This window comes from Schistocerca cancellata, chromosome 1, assembly GCF_023864275.1.
Source record: "Schistocerca cancellata isolate TAMUIC-IGC-003103 chromosome 1, iqSchCanc2.1, whole genome shotgun sequence".
Classification (NCBI taxonomy): domain Eukaryota; kingdom Metazoa; phylum Arthropoda; class Insecta; order Orthoptera; family Acrididae; genus Schistocerca; species Schistocerca cancellata.
The window spans coordinates 319,694,928-319,716,737 of record NC_064626.1 but is presented as its reverse complement, the minus strand read 5'-3'; the positions used below and the strand labels follow the sequence as shown (position 1 = coordinate 319,716,737).

The following is a 21,810-nucleotide window of genomic DNA, read 5'->3' as shown; positions in this document are numbered from 1 at the left end:
AAATGGTCGACAAAAAGGGTGCAAGGGATGCCTGGTGTGAGACAGGCCATTATTGGGTTAATGGCAATAGCAAAGAGGACGACACTCAGAACGGAACCCTGAGGCACATCATATTCCTGGATAAAGGTGTCAAACAATGCAGAGCTCACAAGGACCTTAAAACCTTGGTCTTTTAAGAATTTCTCAAGGAAATGGCGCAGGGGGCCAAGTAAGTCACACATATAGAGAGAGTACAGAGGATACTAGTCCTCCAAAAGGTGTCATAAGCTTTCTCCAAATCGAAAAATATGGCCACAACCTGGGACTTCTGCAGAAAACCATTCATGACATGAGTGGACAAACTGATGAAATGTTCAACTGTAGAATGTGCACTCGAAATCTATACTTGCAGTGGTTTGTAAATTGTGAGACTCGAGCCACCATACCACCCGGGCATGAATCATATATTGCATCACCTTGCAAACACAGCTGATGAGAGAGATGGGGCGGTAGCTTGGAGAAAGTGTTTGTCCTTACCAGGCTTAGGTATGGGTATGACAGTGGCTTTATGTCAGCATCTGGGAATTGTGCCCTCTGCCCAGATGTGGTTGTATGTATTAAGCAGAAAATGCTTGCCTGCAAGAGAAAAGTGCTACAACATCTGAATGTGAACAGCGTCTGGCCCTGGGGCAGAGGACCGGGATGAAGTGAGAGCATTATTTAGCTCCCTCATAGTAAAGGCAACATTGTAGCACTCATAATACTGAGAAGAGCCTCCTCCACTCATTCCAATGGAGGAAGGCAGGGCGATAGTGGGGAGAGCTCGAAACTTCTGAAAAATGGCGGCCCAAGGTGTTGGAGATAGCAATAGGATCCACGATGACATTGTCTACTACTGTCAGGCCAGAAACTGGGGAATTGATCTTGATCCCACAGATCTGTCGGAGGTTGGCCCACACAACAGAGGAGGGAGTGGAACAGTGAAAAGAATTAAGAGTATGAAATCCAGTTAGCTTTTTTAGCTATCCTGATGAACGCGATGACACTGTGCACACATCTGTTTACAACGAATGCATTTTGCTATTGTAGGGTTATGGTTAAAAAACTTGTGTCACTCCTCAGTCCACCAAGGGATGAGGACATGGCACGGTAAATAGGAAGGGTGAGGAATGGAATGTTCTTCAGTGGTAAGGATAAAATTTGTAAGATATTCTACCTGGTCATCACAAGTGGGGAAATCTTATTTGTCGAAGGTCACCAGGGAGGAGTAAAGCTGCCCATCGGCCTTAGTAACCTGCCATTTGGTTGTGCATGCAGGTGGGGTAGGAGCCAGCAAATGGATAGCACATGGGAAATGGTCGCTCAAGTAGATGTCGGAAAGAATGGACCATTCGAGACAATGGGCAAGCTGGGCAGTGCAGAAAGAAAGGTCCAAATGGGAATAGGTGTGCAAAGAGTCAGAAATCAATGTGGACGCTCCTGCAGAAGAGGTTAAGTTGATTAAGGTGGTCAGCCAAGAGGACACTCTCTGACAAGTACTGGGAGAATCCGAAAGGGGATGGTGCACATTAAAGTCATCAAGCAGCAGAAATAGGTGAAGTAGCTGCCCAATAAGCTGGAGGAAGTCTGCCCTGGTGACATCGAATGGCAGAGGTATATAAATGGCACAGAGGGAAAATGCCAAGTGCGGAAGGAATATGCAGACTGCAACAGCTTGAAAACGGGTAGTCAGGGAGATGGGTTGACTATGAACATCATCCTGTATGAGCAGTTAGACTCCCCGAAGAAATGGAACGTCGACCTCTAAGGAAGGGGAGGGGGGAGGGGGAGGGGGAGGAGGTCAAAATGGACCGGAAGGAAATGCGAAGGCCCACAGCAGTTGTGAGGACACAATTTTGTTTCCTGACGGCAGAGCGCAAGTGGCCGCTGCAATTCTAGAAGTAGCCGTAAATCCTTTTTGTTGGATTGAAGGCCGCAAACATTCCATTGGAGGAGAGTCATGACGAGGAAAAAATTAAGGGGTGTCACTTTGGCGGCTGCTGAGTGCCAGTCTGTGAAAACTCGCTGCTACAGGGCACAGAGGCAGGAGGATCCTGCTCCACGAGAAACAAGAAGCGTCAACTATCTTGTGCTGCTGGTCTGCAGAGTCCAACGCAGAAAAACAGTTGGTGGTGCACACTGGTGAGAGGGAGGCCAACCGGGCGAGGTTATCACATGGCAACACCTTCGAAGAGGATCTTAGAGTCAGCAAAGGAGAAGACTGTTTGCCTTTGTTGAACTTCTTCGAGCCTTTCCAGTTAGAGGAAGACTCAGGTGTTGGTTGGCTGGAGGGATGTAGGAAGTCTTCACGGGAGTATTCCTTCTGTCCTCTCCTGCCTGCTGGTAGTGTAGCTGGGGACATTGCCCCATGAGGCACGAATTTGATGGCTTGTTGCACAGCTGGAGGAGGGGATGGCGATGCTACCATAACACTGGGCGATTTCACAACCTCAGAGCAGAATTTGAGGTCGCATGTCTGCAGGGCCATGTCCTTCATGCAGCGAGCTGTATAAAGATCAGTACTATAAATGCCAGATGGTGGAACACAGCGTTTGCGACTAGCCAACAATTTGTGAGGACTGGGTAAGGAACTTTCTCCTTTATCCGGATCTCCTAGGCAGGCCGCTCATCGAGATACATGGGACAGTCTTGAGAGATGGCGGCATGGTCACCATTGCAGTTGATACAGCAGGGAGAAGGAGGCATACAATCACCCTCGTGTGCATCCCTAACACAGGTTACACATTTTGCTAGGTACCAACAAGATGTTCTAGTGTGCTTGAAACGATGACACTGGTAGCAGCGCAGCAGGTTAGGAATGTACGACTGAACTGTGATAATTTGGTCTTGGATGGAAGCACCAGTCTATCAAAGTTGTGAAAAAGAGTGTGGGTGGGCACTAAGGAGGAATCTATCTGTCTCATCACCCACTGGATGGCAATTGCACCCTGATCAGAGAGGTAAAATTGGATTTCGGCCTCGGCCAGACCATTGAGCAGCTAGTGTAAATAACACCTCAGGAAGAATTCAAAGTTCTATAGGCCTCAACAAGACTAGTGTAGCCGTGGAGAAGCGAGGCGACAAGCAGTTGTTGTGCATGAGAATCAGTAGTAGTCTCCAAAAGCAAAGTGCAATTCCATGAACAATAGCAGGATTTCACAGGGCCGGCAACTGCATCAACACCTTTATGAATAATAAACGGATTTACCATGGCGAAGGACTGATCGTCTTCAGTATGTGACACCACGAGGAACCGTGGTTTCAACGGGAAGCGTCTTTGAATCATTAGCCTCATTACGTTTATGTTTCATAGATGTTGATTGTGAAGATGACTGGCTCACTGCGAGAAAATCCCCCATGATTGCCAGCGTCTCCGTGGCACACTCCTTCCAACTGGGGGCCCCCTTCACAATGGGGCACACCCGCCTTAGGTGACTGTTCACACCTCAGGTCACACCTCTGGCACCTAACCAAGGGACCAATCGGCAGTATGGAAAGGTTGCAGCTCAGGCAGTCACCCCTCCCTGGGACTGGCCCGTACCAGAGGGTACATGCGAACCCTACCTTTCAACCTGGGGCTTGGAATTACACATTACCCAGTCACCTGTTGCACGTCAGATGCATGGGTTGGCCTTCAGGAGTGCACAGGGAGGAAGAAGAAAAATAGGAACCTCAAACACCAAAGCAGAGGAACGAGAGGAGAAGGGAAACAAAGAAAGGAAAAGAGAGTGAAAAACAGTGGTGAGACTATTCTAAGGTCTGCAACAGACAATGCAGAACATTCCCAAAAACACCCCAGACAAGAACAAGAATAGCAAGAGGATAGCAAGAGGATAAATATGCAGCATGGAAGGGAAAAGATGCTGCAAAGGCTGGGGCCCTGTGGTAGCCAAGCACGAACCCACCAAAGAGTGGTGAGCCCCCTGGGAGGGAAGTGTGTTGGGGCCCTGGCTGTTCATGTTGTACATTAATAATCTTGCAGACAATATTAACAATAACCTCTGGCTTTTTGCAGATGATGCCATTATCTACAATTAAGCATGGTCTGAACAAAGCTGCACAAACATTGTCAGACCTTGATAAGATTTTAATGTGGTACAAAGATTGGCAACTTGTTTTATAAGTTCACAAATGTAAAATTGTGCGCGCGCACACACACACACACACACACACACACACACACACACACACACACACACACACACACACACACACACAGAGAGAGAGAGAGAGAGAGAGAGAGAGAGAGAGAAAGTAAGTATCATATGAATACAATATCAATAAGTCACAGCTAGAATCGGTAAACTCAAACACACAACTGGATGTAACACTTAGTAGGGATATGAAATGGAACTATCACATAGGCTCAGTTGTAGGTAAAGCATGTAACCAACTTCTGTTTATTGGTAGAATACTAGAGAAATGCAGTCAGTCTGCAAAGGATATTGCTTACAAATCATCCAAGCGACCCATCCTAGAATGTTGCAGAAGTGTATGGGACCCACACCAAATCAAACTAGCAAGGGATACTGAAAGTGTACAGAGAATGGCAGTACGAATGGTTATGGGCTTTTAACCTGCAGGAGAATGTCACAGGGATGTTGAAAGAACTGAACTGGTGGACTCTTGAAGATGGACTGAAATCATCCCGAGAAAGTCTATTTAAAAAGGTTCAAGAACTAGCTTTAATTGGTCACTTTAGGAATATACTACAAATCCCTACATATCATTCCCATAGGGATCGCGAGGACAAGATTAGATTAATCACAGCATGCACAGAGGAATTCAAACAGCATGTACAGAGGAACTTAAAAAAAATCAATCTTTATGCATTCATTACATAAATGGACTGGAAGAAGCTATAATAACTAGTAAAGTGAGACATACCCTTTGCCATGCGCTTCACAATGGTTCACTGAGTACCAACACAGATGTAAGTATCTTCCTACAGTTGTTCCTATAATCCCTCTCTTAACCATTGTGACCAAGTTGCTGTTTACGATTATGCTGTACAAAATTTATCTTTTACAACCAAACCTTTATTTTACAACAACTTTTACTCTCAACATCTACTCATGACAGTCCCTTAACCTATTTACTAATGTTTTTACATCTGGGTCAATGAAAGCTGTTGGGCATAAAACAAGTTGTCAATTGAATACTCTAAAGTTGGGGACCAAGAAGCTCAAGTGTTCTTGATCAGTACTGTCGGACAGACCATCAGTATTGAATTCACACCAAACAGCACCTCTCCAATTAAGTTCGCATAATCTTGTTAACAGTATCAGAAGGAAAATTAATTTAAGAAAGCTCCAACACTATTAACACAAACAAAATATATGGCTAGTAATTATCTTCAGGAGGTAAAATTTCAGCACTGCTGGTACACACATTTGAAAGCAAAAGAAACTATTCCTAACTTAATCCCTAAACCCCCCCCCCTGATGAAGGGACAAATAGTTTCAAAAGCTAGGAATACATTTATTACTCATTTCTAAAAGTTTCTTCCAGCAGTACTGGAATTTCACCTCCTGAAAGTAAGTACTGTATATACCAGATTATAAGACAAGGTTTTTTCCCAAATTTGCCATTAAAAAGTTATAGGGTAGTCTTATATTCATGGACTGAACTATTGCTGCTTGGATCAACCTTTTTACCTTGTTTAAAAGACTGATACAGTGGCCACCTTCCATTTACAGATAAAGCTTTGACTATTGATGTTATGTGCAGATTTATTCTGAAAAATTTGGAAGGGTAGGTCAGGCAAACACTACTCACACGACAACAGGCTCGAGATTTTCCGATGTGCAGAAGCGCTCAGTAAAGTGTCGACTTTCCTCGAACAATGATGTGATGTTTGACTCGCGTGGCGCTAGTGCAAGGGATATGTGATAAGCTATGAACTATTCACAACAACAGTCTATTGCTCGGATTCAAGTTTGACAGTTTTGTGAAAGGCACGAAGATGTAGCATTAAATTCTATCATCTTACAAACTCTTATTGTATTTATACAGATTTGCAATAAATGTTCTCATATATGTATGGTCAGTGTATAGAAATATTTATGCTGCTTTTTAAGCAAAGGTAATCTTAAAGGTGAAAATGTTGTCCTTCCAAAAACTATGCTTCATTGTGAACTCAAGTCAATGTTCTATTTGGTTATGAGAGACGGTATTGATTTATTAGAATACAGGAGGGAAATATTACCTTCTTTTAATCTGCTTTAGAACAAGATAGTGACATTAGATGAAACAAGAAAAAAATTAATCCAAAATTAAATGTTTAAACAACAAAATAAATCATATTAAACTGACTGTAATTGCAATCGTGACAATAAATTGCAGCGGCAAGATCCATTGTAGAGGTAGCATCGACAGACATCTCTAGATCACAGAACACACGAAAGTTTTGGAACTGAAATGAATCATGATAACGATCTTTTATTTATGTATTAGTTAGTGTTACATATTATCTGCAGCCTAGAAGTTACTGGAGTCCATGTTTCACAGTTTCTCTAGCACAGAACTTTGGGAGGGTTGGAGGGGGAAGAATGATATTAGCTTGGTTGGGAAATAGAGTGAGTGAGGGGAAGGGGGATGGTGAGCGGACAGCAAATTTCACTGTGCATCCAACCCAGAGAATCTATACCACATACTTTGGCTTTTTATGAACACTTGCCATATTTAAACCAGGCTGTCTAAATCCATTTGAACTGACTTTAAAACTGGGCAAATACATAGCTTTCTGCAGCAGACATTAATAGTCTGGATAGGGACCAGTGGCATACTTCCAAGTTTCCTGCAGCAATGTTATCGACACTATAACTGGAATGAAAGGGGGTGTGTCAGCTGCTGGTTCTATGCAACCTGTGAGCAAGCGGTGGTCAGACAATATGTCTGGAAGCAAGAAACATTGTAACATTCTCACATTAATAAAGATGCACAGTAACCACAACCTCAGAAATTGCAACATATTTGGAAGAAACAGCCAAATATTTGTCATTTTAACAAAGATATATAAGTTCATAGCTGTGCTGTTAGGATGACAGGCTTAGTAAGCAAACAGTCAAAGAAGTTAAAAATTAATGTAAATCATTTCTTTTTGTTAAATTGTTTCTCCTCATATAATCAACATGAAGACAATCAATAAATGGTCTAATTTTTAATGTGTACAATGTTAATGTTTTAGGCAAGTAGATAGATCATCAGTAAAACAGTTTGTTTTTCTGATTCATCAGATTATCAAGGAGCCTCTTCGAAAAGGGGAGTCATTTTATACTCGGGTAAATACAGTACCGGCCAGCCATTCTGTCTCTTTATATTTTTATAATCTTATAAACACCCTGCCTGTCTGATTAAACTTTTGACAACTGATACTGGTATCCAATAAAATGTCACTGGAATTAGCATTTGTGTTTCCAAGGAGCAAGAAGAAAAATTAGTATTAGCATCCCATCAAAAAGGTCATTAGAGATAGCTTGTGTTTACAGACTCACTGTTGAAGTTCAGTTTTCATTTATTAATAAGCTATGTGACATATTAAGCTTTTTATATAGTACTGGTACAGTTCTGCAGCCATTTATTCCCTTTAGCAAAATTTTTCTTTGATTTACAGTAACTACACTTGTAAGCAATTTACTTAGACACACCTACCTAAGAATGTATAATCCTCCTTGCTAAGATGATTCCTATCTATGGGAAGCTCATCTGCTATCCTCAACTTTGTGAAATTTTGTCATAGCAACATTGAGCACCTGGACCACAAAAATTATAATGTTTGACAATGTTCTCGGGTGCATTACGTTCTCTCACCTCTCACCATATGACGGGATGCAGTGCACCCAGGAACATGGTCGAACACGATCTTCTTAGTGGTAGACATGCATGGGGAGGTGTAATGTTGCATGGGTGTATGGATTTCCAAATCTTTGAACACCATACACTCCATGGTCAACATTATTCGTTCACTGTACTCTTACTCCTTCCTCATGTGTGTCTTTTCAGGGGTGCATTCAGCCCTGACTTCATTTTTATGGATGACAGTGTGTGACTGCATCAAATGGCACAGGTGGTGGAGCTCTTAGAACAAGAGGATATTTGGCAAGTAGACTGATCTGCCTGTTCCCCTGACCTAAATCCCATGGATCACATAAGGGATGCCTTGGGAAAAGTGTCAGTTCTGTTTATCTCATTCCGTCTTCCAGTTACCTTCTGTACTATATTGTGGTAGTTCTTTCTATGTACGGTGTAAATTTCATCGAGCTATGTTTCTTGTCAGTGATACATCATGTGAAAGTTACTTTGGTCCTTAAGTTTTGCACACCTCTGTATATTAACATACAACAGGATAAATTAATTTTAACAAATGTAGTTCATTATTGTACTTTTCTGCGTTGTGTAAACAAATTGTGTCATTACTGGTTTCAACCTATCAGCAAGTCGTTATCAGATGATTTGAATACATTACATAGCAAACAGGCCTGTTCAGTTTTATTTTGATGAATTACTAAATAAAGTATTCAAATAATCTGCTGATGACTTGCTGATAATTTGAAACCAGTTATTTCTTCATCATGCAACAGTACAATCATTGATAGTGTTTTGCCTTTACTATGTCACTTATGTAGGAAACAGTTGTGAACTAAAGAGAAAATTGTGGGGTTTCTTCCACTCCGACTACAAAGTTCCTTCTGCGATGCAACCGTTAATGTGACAGCTTGACCCCTATTAAGGCAGCATGATGACAGCAGCAATGGTAGTGGAATGTGACTGGCCATGTGAAAGTTTAATTTTTCAACTGAAATTCATGAGCTGTAAAATTAATGTTTATGACATAGCAACAGAAAATGATAGTGGCTGTACTTCTCATTATGATCATCTGTATTCTATCCCTCTCTCCTTCTTATCCACAATTAGTCAAAATTCATTAGAATATATAATCAAACATGAAAATTTTTTGCATCAACTTAATCATTAATGGGTACTGATATCAATAAATAAGAGAAAATAAGAATGTACTACATATGCCTCAATTATACCTGATGCTGAGAGGACATCTTGTCAAATTCATCAATACAACAGCAGCCTTGATCAGCTAGTACAAGAGCTCCTGCTTCAAGTGTATAATCACCTCCTGACTCCCGAGTCAGTGTAACAGTGAGCCCAGATGTAGTGCTAGTATTCCCGCACACATACACCCCTGTGAGAAAATAAATAAGCCTTCACAATGACAACATTGTATTAATGCTCTCTCTCTCTCTCTCTCTCTCTCTCTCTCTCTCTCTCAACAAACAACAATCACATGCACAAAAATGGCTTTAGATTAAGTAAAGTAAATCCTATTATGTCTACCTTTAATTACTTTAGAAATTAATATGTTAGAGCTTATCATTTTAAAGACTACAGAATGTCTCTTACACTTGATACTCCAGATGTCTTGCAGCCTTCATACCATTGATTACTGACATTTTTATTTGTGTATATAAACCATGATCAATCTGATTTACACTAACATGAGAATGTGCTAAAACAATTCAAAATAATACAACATCTGCAAAAACTTCTATGAAGGCCTGAAAGTAAAATGTAAGTAAATGCTAAACAATCTAACACAAAATTACAAACACATTCCAACTCCCACTACATAAACCTAAAGCAAGTATAGTGTTTTATTTTTATGTATCTTCTACAGGACCATTAATTATGAGCATATTTTTGATACTAGTCTGCTAAATTAAAAAATATAAAAATGGAGCAATGTTGCCCTTACACACACAAATAAAAATGTCATTTACTTCCTATGCTTGACTACAATTAATAATAATAACTGTGAGGGAATAAGACAAAATTATTTACATTAAAGTCACAACCAGTGTAACAAAGTGCACCAAATTGAGCATAAAATACACTGACAACCATTGTTGGTAATATTTCAAGGGATGTGACATGCTCAAGAGATGCAATGCTGGCTGACTATCTTTGGTACAGCCATCAAAAGAAAAGTAATAAACAAGCATTACCAGCAAATAAAACATTTCTGACATAACAATCTTCACTGACACTGGTGCAAAATGTTATGTAGTGACAATAGCAATCATGGGAAACACCAAAATTTCCCAGGATAACTTTAAAGGAGGCAAATGAATACATGCAAATTATGTTCATTTTGAAATCTACTTGCATAACTCATAATGTATGAAGTGAGTACAAGGAAACCAAGAGGCACCTGAAAGGTTACCCAGCATAACTACAATAATGGAACATTGAATCAAATGGATCATTCACTAGAGAAAACTATAAAATTACATGGACATAGAATATCAGGCCAGAACTTATAATCAGGAAGAAAATTTCAGGATGCTGCCGATAAACACATAAAAAAGTATGAAAAACTATCCTAAAAATTTGAAACTCTTGCTTAATTCCTGAGAAAGGTAACAGTAACAACTCAAATGCTCACCTAAAGCTATTGTGTGGCACACAGAAACACTCAAAACAGAATACAGTACTTACACAGAGAGGGGATATGGTGTGTGCCAGAGGGGATGTGGGCGAGAGTGGCGGTGAAGGCGAGAGGGATGATGAAAGGTGGGGAGAGGGGTACGAGTGGGGTGGGGAAGTGGAGGGGGATGGGGGTAGAGGGCTGGTGGAGAGGGAGGGAAAGAGGAGAGGACAGGAGAAGGGGGAGAGGAGAGGAGTAGGGGGAGAGGAGAGGAGTAGGGGGAGGGGAGAGGAGAAGGGGGAGGGGAGAGGAGAAGGGGGAGGGGAGAGGAGAAGGGGGAGGGGAGAGGAGAAGGGGGAGGGGAGAGGAGAAGGGGGAGGGGAGAGGAGAAGGGGGAGGGGAGAGGAGAAGGGGGAGGGGAGAGGAGAAGGGGGAGGGGAGAGGAGAAGGGGGAGGGGAGAGGAGAAGGGGGAGGGGAGAGGAGAAGGGGGAGGGGAGAGGAGAAGGGGGAGGGGAGAGGAGAAGGGGGAGAGGAGAGGAGAAGGGGGAGAGGAGAGGAGAAGGGGGAGAGGAGAGGAGAAGGGGGAGAGGAGAAGGGGGAGCGGCGGAGAACAGTGGTGGATGGCGAGGTTGTGGTGGAAGTGACCTCCCTCTCGACCACAGGTGAGGGGTCAACCTCAGTGCAAGCAGTAACTGGGCTGGCCACTGGTGTGGATCGGAGGAGGAGGAGGAGGAGACTAGTGTTTAACGTCCCGTCGACAACGAGGTCATTAGAGACGGAGCGCAAGCTCGGGGGAGGGAAGGATGGGGAAGGAAATCAGCCGTGCCCTTTCAAAGGAACCATCCTGGCAATTGCCTGAAGCGATTTAGGGAAATCACGGAAAACCTAAATCTGGATGGCCGGACACGGGATTGAACCGTCGTCCTCCCGAATGTGAGTGGATCGGAGGATTTGGACATGCTGGACATCTGTTGGATGTGGACGGCCAGCCCACAATAATGGTGCCCACTACAGGTTCAAGCTCAGTAACCGAAACCATCACAGCAAGGAGTAGACTACGAAGTGTCACCAACTCAGCTCGCATCCGCACACAAAAATCACAGTCCCTATGCATAGTAAACACCGTGGTAAACTACACTATTCAGATAAACAGACTATCAACACATGCTGCGGAACTCTACTGCAGACGCTGGTGAAAACACAGGAACTGTGTCTAATGAATTAGATTAATACGCAGAGATTCAAAAACTGAAGTACCAAAGCACTCGTGAGACTAAATAATGTGTCCATTCATGCGAATGGACAGTTTGTTGCTGGTCATTCCCACATAGAACGCTTCACAGTGTAGGCAGGTCAGTTGGTAAATCATGTGGGTGCTTTCACACGTGGCTCTGCCTTTGATCGTGTACACCTTCCGGGTTACAGGACTGGAATAGGTGGTGGTGGGAGGGTGCATGGGACAGATTTTACACCGGGGGCGGTTACAAGGGTAGGAGCCAGAGGGCAGGGAAGGTGGTTTGGGGATTTCATAGGGATGAACTAAGAGGTTACGAAGGTTAGGTGGACGGCGGAAATACACTCTAGGTGGAGTGGGGAGGATTTCATGAAGGATGGATCTCATTTCAGGGCAGGATTTGAGGAAGTCGTATCCCTGCTGGAGAGCCACATTCAGAATCTGATCCAGTCCCGGAAAGTATCCTGTCACAAGTGGGGCACTTTTGGGGTTCTTCTGTGGAAGGTTCCGGGTTTGAGGAGATGAGGAAGTGGCTCCTTGAACCATTACACCAACAACCTGAAAACAACTTTTGCATCCCGTAACTACCCTCCCGACCTGGTACAGAATCAAATAACCAGAGCCACTTCCTCATCTCCTCAAACCCGGAACCTTCCACAGAAGAACCCCAAAAGTGCCCCACTTGTGACAGGATACTTTCCGGGACTGAATCAGATTCTGAATGTGGCTCTCCAGCAGGGATACGACTTCCTCAAATCCTGCCCTGAAATGAGAGTCATCCTTCATGAAATCATCCCCACTCCACCTAGAGTGTATTTCCGCCGTCCACCTAACCTTCGTAATCTCTTAGTTCATCCCTATGAAATCCCCAAACCACCTTCCCTATCCTCTGGCTCCTACCCTTGTAACCGCCCCCGGTGTAAAACCTGTCCCATGCACCCTCCCACCACCACCTATTCCAGTCCTGTAACCTGGAAGGTGTACACGATCAAAGGCAGAGCCACGTGTGAAAGCACCCACGTGATTTACCAACTGACCTGCCTACACTGTGAAGCGTTCTATGTGGGAATGACCAGCAACAAACTGTCCATTCGCATGAATGGACACAGGCAGACAGTGTTTGTTGGTAATGAGGATCACCCTGTGGCTAAACATGCCTTGGTGCACGGCCAGCATATCTTGGCACAGTGTTACACCGTCCGGGTTATCTGGATACTTCCCACTAACACCAACCTGTCAGAACTCCGGAGATGGGAACTTGCCCTTCAGCATATCCTCTCTTCTCGCTATCCGCCAGGCCTCAATCTCCGCTAATTTCTAATTTCAATTTGCCGCCACTCATACCTCACTTGTCTTTCAACAACATCTTTGCCTCTGTACTTCCGCCTCGACTGACATCTCTGCCCAAACTCTTTGCCTTTACAAATGTCTGCTTGTGTCTGTGTATATGCGGATGGATATGTGTGTGTGTGCGAGTATATATCTGTCCTTTTTTCCCCCTAAGGTAAGTCTTTCCGCTCCCGGGATTGGAATGACTCCTTACCCTCTCCCTTAAAACCCAAATCCTTTCGTCTTTCCCTCTCCTTCCCTCTTTCCTGATGAGGCAACCGTTGGTTGCGAAAGCTTGACTTTTGTGTGTATGTTTGTGTTTGTTTGTGTGTCTATCGACCTGCCAGCGCTTTTGTTTGGTAAGTCTCATCATCTTTCTTTTCAAATAAACAATTAGTTTAAAAAGATGTTCAAATCGAGGCATCAACTAGAATTTTGTTTTACCTAGAGGGACACAGTGTTCTGCAGAATTAACCTGTGGTTCTCTATCTGAATAACATTTTGCCAAGACATGAAAATTGTAAACATAGAAACAGGGTTGAATAAAAAATTTAAAGAACGAAAAACTAACAGTTGAAGACAGTTATATGAAAACTGAAGATGTAGTAGGATAAAGAATCTCCAGCTTCTTCAATAATATCTGTAATGAATTCAGTTTTCTGACAAGGAAACTGCATCTTGTCATAAAAGCTGCTTTCTGTAGATATTTTTAACACTGTAGTTGGAGTAGTACTATTATCAGCCAGGATCTGCAGTAGGGCTTGTATAACTTATGTGATAGATCAAATAAGTCAGAGCATTTGACACCATCACAACTGTTCCACAGGGATACCTGGTCAGGTCTTATTGTCAGAAGACCTATTTATGTTTTGTTGACATATCCAATGCAAATATGGCATTAAACAATGCACTCTCTTTGGGAAGCGCAATGGAATGACTTCCAGTACTAAGTGATGTCTTTCATCATCCTGAAATCACTGGAAGAGGTGTTAATTTGTCACTCCTCCTCCCATTTATGCTGAAGTTTGCTTTGCATATATGTCCTTAGATGAGCTTCAGGGATCGGGAGCCTCGATGAATTCTTCTCAAAGTCTGCCTTGTTTGGCTCAAGCTAGTGGTAATTTTCTAGAACAGCAACACGAAGGACTGAGTATAATCAACGGTGTTAAACTCCTGGGCTGTTTCAACCTCAATGCTGCACTTGATGTCCAACTGCAGAGCAGGGCAGGGGATACACCATGGGGGGACGTCTTATATTGGGGTAAGAGCATGGGTGTAGACGGCAAGAGGAAGTTCTTGGCTTATATTGATACACCCTCTTTTTTAAACGATACTAAAGAAGGCAGATTTTGGGGTTATGGAAGAACAATAATGTTCTGGCATTTTGCTAATCTGAGTATCATAATTAATTAGTAGTAGTTGACAGCGAATTTCCAATGGCGGAATATCTGCCTTCACTGGGTGGCAGTCTATTGGGCTCATTCAGAAAGCTGTTGTCACTGGGCTCTGCCAGGAAGTTAAGTAGCTCGTCCAACAATCCTAGGACAGCTGGGGCAGCTGGCCCACAGGTGGCACTCTCAAAACCTAGTTTGGTTAAGATACGTGGTTTAAAGATCATCATGACGACTTTCCTATCTGCTTCCTAGAGGATATTTCAGAGGTAATACACTGAGGTGCCAAAGAAACTGGTATAGGCATGTATATTCAAATACAGAGATATGTAAACAGACTGAATACAATGCAGCAGTCTGCAATGCCTATGTAAGACAACAAGTGCCTGGCACAATTGTTAGATCAGTTACTGCTGCTACAATGGCAGGTTATCAAGATTAAAGTTGGTTTGAATGTTGTGTTATAATTGTGGATGAGCGATAGGACGCAGCATCTCTGAGGTAGTGATGAAGTGGGGATTTCCCGCACGATCATTTCACGAGTGTACCATAAATATCAGGAATCTGGAAAAACATTGAATCTCCGACACTGCTGCGGCCAGAGAAAGATCCCACAAGATGGGACCAAAGAAGACTGAAGAGAATTGTTCAACATGACAGAAGTGCAAATTGCTGCAGATTTCAATGCTGAACCATCAACAAGTGTCAGCATGCGACACTTCAAATGGTTCAAATGGCTCTGAGCACTATGGGACTTAACATCTGTGGTCATCAGTCCCCTAGAACTTAGAACTACTTAAACCTAACTAACCTAAGGACATCACACACATCCATGCCCGAGGCAGGATTCGAACCTGCGACCGGAGCGGTCACGCGGTTCCAGACTGAAGCGTGTGACACTTCAACGAAACATAATTGATATGGGCTTTCGGAGCTGAAGGCCCACTCATATAACCTTGATGACTCCATGACACAAAGCTTTACGCCTCACCTGGGCCCATCTACTTTGACATTGAACTGTTGATGACTGGAAACATGTTGCCTGGTCAGATGAGTCTCGTTTCACATTGCATTGAGCGAATGGATGTGTACAGGTATGGCGACAATCTCGTGAATCTGTGGACCCTGCATGTCAGCAGGGGACTGTTCGAACTGGTGGAGGCTCTTTAATGGTGTGGGTCGTGTGAAGTTGGAGTCATATTCGACCCCCGATATGTCTAGATACAACTCAAAATGGTTCAAATGGCTCTGAGCACTATGGGACTTAACATCTGTGGTCATCAGTCCCCTAGAACTTAGAACTACTTAAACCTAACTAACCTAAGGGCATCACACACATCCATGCCCGAGGCAGGATTCGAACCTGCGACCGTAGCAGTCGCGCAGTTCCAGACTGAGCGCCTAGAACCGCGAGACCACCGCGGCCGGCGATACAACTCTGACAGGTGGCACGTACATAAGCATCCTGTCAGATCACTTGCACCTATTCACGTCCAGTGTGCATTCTGATGGACTTGGGAAATTCCAGCAAAACAATGAAACACCCTACATGACCAGAATTGCTTCAGAGTGACTCCAGGAACATTCTTCTGAGTTTAACAGGTTCTGCTGACAACCAAACTCCCCAGACATGAACATTATTGACCATATCTGGGATACCCTGCAGTGTGCTGTTCAGAAGAGATCTGAACCCTCTCGTACTCTTATGGATTTATGGACAGCCCTGCCAAATTTATAGTGTCAGTTCACTCCAACACTACTTCAGACAGTAGTCAAGTACACACCACATCATGTTAAGACACTTCTGCGTGCTCACGGGGGGCCCTCTACGATATCAGGCAGGCTCTTCAGTGTATAATGAGTTACATTCCTGTATACAAGTAGCTTGATGTGTGCCATCCAGGTCAGCTTACTGTTGGAAGGGAAGCTAGAGAAACAGGCACAGTAAAAACCTGGTAACAGTAGGTGATTTAATTATAATGTGGGATTTCACAAATGAAATACAGGAACCATGGTTGTTAGCACATGTCTATATTCCATATAAATCCATATGGAGAGGAACATGTAATAGAGACAAATATTATTTACAAACAACTTCAATGACACATTAGGTTCTCCAATGGTCACAGTTTCATTTATTGCTATAGCAAAATGGCTTATGCTTATAATAGACCGGTGCGGTACTCTGTCTGTTTATTCATGTAGGTTGCTAAGGGCTGATATGACTAATGTGAAAGAACCTATGATATAAGAAGCACTGTACGAAGATTGGCAAAAAGCTCCAAAGAGCCCAATTTGTGCATTGTTGCCAGGACGTAATGTCTCCACGTCTGTCACCAGCCTTTTGCACATCCAGGGATATTGCAATGCAGTGCAAAAAGGCACAAAGATATCTCTGACAGCAGATTCCTGTGGCAGAAAATGGTTAATGGTAGGTCAGGCCCATCTGAAACTGGACTGATTCAGTGACAACTAACTCCAGAAGTTTGCATAGAGTTACCGTTAAGCCAATCAGTTGATAACTGTCCGTATTACATCGATTTTTGATAATTTTCAAAATTGGTATTAATTTAATTGCTTCCCCAAGGGCAATGAATATTCCTTCTTGTCATATCTTGTTGAATTTTGTTAGTAAACTTTATTTCCCATTATTACTGAGGTGACAGAGCATCTGGTAATGTACTGTGTCTGATGCTGGGGATGTGTCTATGAACAGAACTAATTTCTTGTCAAGTATCCAACCAGTAAAAGCAGTGTTTTATGTTTCAAGGTTCTTGGTGCTGACAAGAGGAATTACACCAAACTAAAGTTTGAAGATGTATGAATGCTAGTGAACAGCCAGTTGATGTTGATATTTCTGTGTAATGCATCACTGCAACTTCATAAGGAACAGTATAGAGGCCTTCACTGATGATAATTTCAGGAATCTTCGATAGGGAGGTGTAGGCATTTCCGCATGTCAACTCTTCCCACACCTGAAGAGCTGGGGTAAGTGCAGTCAGTGATGCAATCTAGTGTTCCCAAGAATTTTGTTTCTGCTGTTTGATAAGAAATCATGCTCTCAATTTTATTCATTTAAATACAAATAACTTCTTAGTCAAGGGGTGTCAAATGTGCCACAGGAGAGCTCACTGTTTCTCTTTAATTGTCTCTGCTACTTTTTTGGACCACCAGGGAATCAACTTGTGTTTAAGGGACTCAGATGGGAAAAGTATAGGAGGTTTTGCTGCTTGTAGAATGATATTCACAGTACCTTGCACAATTTCATCGACTTCTTTCATTTGGTTTGGCATGATGTGGGCTGCAGAAGTGCATGTGTGTGCGCTCATCGGCTCATCTCAGTGACCATTGTAAGTTAGGAATATGGGATCAACAAGATGACTAAATAATGGCTGTTATCACACAAATAATCATGAGTAGGGCATTGAGTAAGAGGCATAAACTGGAGCAGTACAAGGTCATGTAACACACACACACACACACACACACACACACACACACACACACACACACACACACACACACACACACACACAGAGAGAGAGAGAGAGAGAGAGAGAGAGAGAGAGAGAGAGAGAGAGAGAGAGAGAGGGGGGGGGCATTAAAATTGCCCAAGATGACAAAAGTAGAGGTAATTGTTGTATTATGCTTTAAGATCTTGGTATTGCGTGTTTCTATCAGATGGAAGAGGCATGTTATAGGTTGTTAAAAAGCCAGTCTCTAAAAGCAATTCCTTCAAGATCAGTATTCAATACCTATTCACAACCAGTTGCATGTTTGGTCAACTGGCAAAAACTGTTCTATATTCCTTCCACAATTGTGCAATTTTACTACACATGCAGTATCCACAAATAGTGGGAGAATGTAGATAGTGGCAGCAGAGATGAAAGAGGATTAGGCTTCTCTGCTGTCTTGTCTTGAGCCATTTGTAATGGTAATAAGTTGCTTATATTTACAGGATTTCTACTACTGAGAAGGTATCTATGTCACCAGGTATCATGTTATTACTTCTTATTTCCATTTTTTTTCCTTGAATTCTTCTGAGAGTTTCCCCAGATTCAAAGACAACTGGGGCAACCAATGACCTGCATTCGTATTTCTTGTTTCCTTTGAGTGAAACTGGTTCCCTGGTCTATATGTTTGGGCAAGGAGGGTGTGCTACAGGACATTCTCTTCTAGTGCAAGACCGGATCCAGGTGAAAAGTCTCTGTGAACAGCAGCAGATCAGTGTTTGCTTGTTTCATTTAGTTAGTGCCCAAGAGTACCTGCCTTCCCTTAGGTGACAGGGGGTCTGGCAGTTTGTTCTTGATTTAAGGTATGGGGCATACCTATTACCTATGGTAGCAGCTAAGTTGCTTGATTACATTGCTACTGGTTAAAGAAAATCCAACTTCTGACATGCTTCAAAAGGCAATAGGTGATTAAGTGTTCTGAATGCCTGGATTTATTTTCCTTCGTGAAAAATTGGATAATCCGGCAGTGTAGAGGATGTTGGCTTGGGCAGTTTGGGCACTGGGATGGTTGTTGACAGAGTTTACTGATGAGTGACTATCCATCACAATTAGTGCAGATAGGTTCTCAGGTACATTGGGCAGACATATGGCTAAGATGGTAACAATGAAAGTACTGTATAGTAGACAAAACATATGGTCATACATTGCGTGTGCATACCATAATTTTCACATTCCAGGCAGAGTAGTCCCTTCTACCACTAATATGTATGTTCCTGGGTTCACATGGTTATACTTAGGTCTTCTCTAAGTATAGTGAGGAGACTACACCCCTCTGACACTCTAGTTTGCTTGGAGTTCTCCATTTGCCTGAAGTATTCAATCTTCGTAAAATATAATCCTATTTAGGCTGTTGTGGGGAGCGATTTTAACAGGTACGAGCAGACTTCAAAAAGTAAGTTACACATTGTTATAGTGGGCCAAGTAACTTTAACTGAACGCTGCACTACACCTCAAAGTGGCACAGACGCATAATGCTATTTTTCAGCATAGTTACCAAGTATCTGTAATCAACAGTCAAAGTTCTACCAGCTGTTCAAATCCTTGAAAACAGGAGCCTGCTCCTCGGTCATGGAACCATTTCAGAACCGCTGTGTGAACATCTTCATTGTAAGAAAATCTCTTTCCCCCAGATGTTCTTTCAGCTAGCAAGAAAAACTGAAATCACATGGTTCAAGATCTTCATTCCTTATAAATCAGCATTATCCATGCCTATGCACTATTCCCATCCTTAACTGATATTCCACAGTCCATCCAAACAGAACAACAATGACCTATGCCATCCCAATCCCAACACTTTGCCACAGGTATTCCCCCTGGTGAACACCCACGTGCAAGACCTGTCCTATTCACTCTAACTGTAGTAGCATCACAGGTTTATCCTACCCTATCACAAACAGGCCCACTTGTGAAAACAGCCATGTCATATACCAGCTCTACTGCAATTTCTGCAAAGCATTTTGTGTGGGTACGACCGCCAACCAGCTGTCCACCACAGTGAATGGCCACCTACAAACTCTAGTCAAGAGCAGAGTTGACCACCCTGTGGTGGAACACACTGCTGAGCACAATATGATCAAGTTCAATCACTGCTTTACAAACGCTGCTATCTGGATCCTTCACTCCAGCACCAGCTTTCTTTAAATACACAGAAGGAAGCTATCTGCAGAAGAAAGTTATCCTAGCAACATATCCTTCGCTCCTGAAATCTTCCTGGTGTCATAGGATGTATACGCAGACAAGGGGGGAGGGGGGGGGGCTCCCAACCGGATTTCCCAGTTAGAAAGACACTATTTCCCAAATAAAAATATACTTTTTCCTTTTTAAGTGACAGTATACTTTCCTTTGGAACTGGAAAGAAGAACTTTGAGAAGATCTTTGATGCACATCAACCTGTAACCACATTTTTTGTATTACAAAAGTATAAATATGAAGGCCACCTAACACAGCACGTTAGTTTCCAAAGCATTGAAATCGAGATAGCAATGCATTCTTCTCAGACAATCACAGTTCACGTGACATAATCTCGCCAGCCAAAGACAGCTGATCGGAGCATAAGACATATGATGTAGTCAGCCCATAGTAATGTCACTGTTCAGCAGTGTGAACACACAAATAGGAAAAGTTAAAGGTTTAAATTAATATACATAGAGCCTAGCTACAAGAAAAGCTAAGCTCTCACGTATAACATCAATATTTTTTTGCATGTATTATTCTTTAAGATATATCAAACACAAATCTGCCATTAAAATTTTAAATAATGACATAAATGCCTGATATTATGGGTCCGAATTTTTGCTAAGCGGCTGTTACTCAAAGTGTTAAGTTTCGAATGAGAGTCAAAAGGTCTGTGATTTAAGAAATTCATCGCACATTCATAATTCATCTTGCATAAAAGGAAATTTACTTTGAAAGTAACGTTTCTCAAACCATTATTCACAATATTTTCGCGCGATCTGTTAGAAATGTAAACAATTGTGATGTCATGCTCATCAAAAGAAAATTGTTGTTATGAAGCACTGCATACTCTTTTTCTTAAAGCATTTGAGACAGTTTGCTGTTGGCAGGCATTTGTTTGTGCCCTGTGTTTTTCTATTGTAAATGGAGCATTTTCTTTGCAACTTAAGTTTTATTTTGGTGTTTTTCTCTCATTTATGTTTCATTGCTACATATTATTCTGCAGTAGAGGGCTAAAGTAAAATTCTTTGTTATTACCAGTTCTTACCAGTCAAAATTACAAAAATTTAACTAATAACCAAAAACAATGAAAAATTCCCAGAATTCCAAAAAATTCCTGTTTTTTCCGGTTTTCTTCTAGATGAAAAAGTTCACAGGTTCTTCCTGGATTTCCCAATCGTCCTATGGCATAAACTCCCTGTGTCTCCCCAAACCCATGGCACCCACACCCTCTACCCAAGAGTCCCCCTTCCTCTGTCCTGTCACCCCCTCCCAATACATGTTTCTAAGTCGTCATTACCATGTCCGCCCCTGGTAGGTGAGTGGTCAGCTCAACAGAATGTCATACCTAACGGCTTGGGTTCGATTTCCTGTTGGGTCAGAGATTTTCTCTGCTCATAGACTGGGTGTTGTGTTATGTTGTCCTTATCATCATCATCATTTCATCCCCATTGACATGCAAGTCGCCACAGTGGTGTTAACTCGAAAGCTACCCCTTCCCACCTTGTCCTCTCGCTTCCTGCCTCTTTCTCCTTGTACCCAATCCACCCGACACAATGTTTCAATCCAGTCCACTTGCCAAACAGCCATCCTGGCATTGCGTGTGTTACTCCTAAATTACTTATAAAGTATTAATGAAACAAAATTAACCTGTGAGAGAGTATATTAATAAATAACATATTACAGAGAAAAGTTCTCAACTAATGTGA

The 21,810-nt window shown here is 42.5% G+C and overlaps 1 protein-coding gene across 2 annotated transcripts in view; it reads right to left on the bottom strand.

Annotated features, from left to right (window-relative positions):
• Window positions 1-21,810, bottom strand: part of LOC126173005 (DNA helicase MCM8-like) — a 195,180-nt gene that overhangs the window by 44,271 nt on the left and 129,099 nt on the right. For both annotated transcript variants that reach the window (XM_049920923.1, XM_049920922.1), the window contains exon 9: window positions 9,057-9,217. In XM_049920923.1, the coding sequence (XP_049776880.1) occupies window positions 9,057-9,217 (161 nt within the window). The remainder of the gene's footprint in view (window positions 1-9,056; window positions 9,218-21,810) is intronic.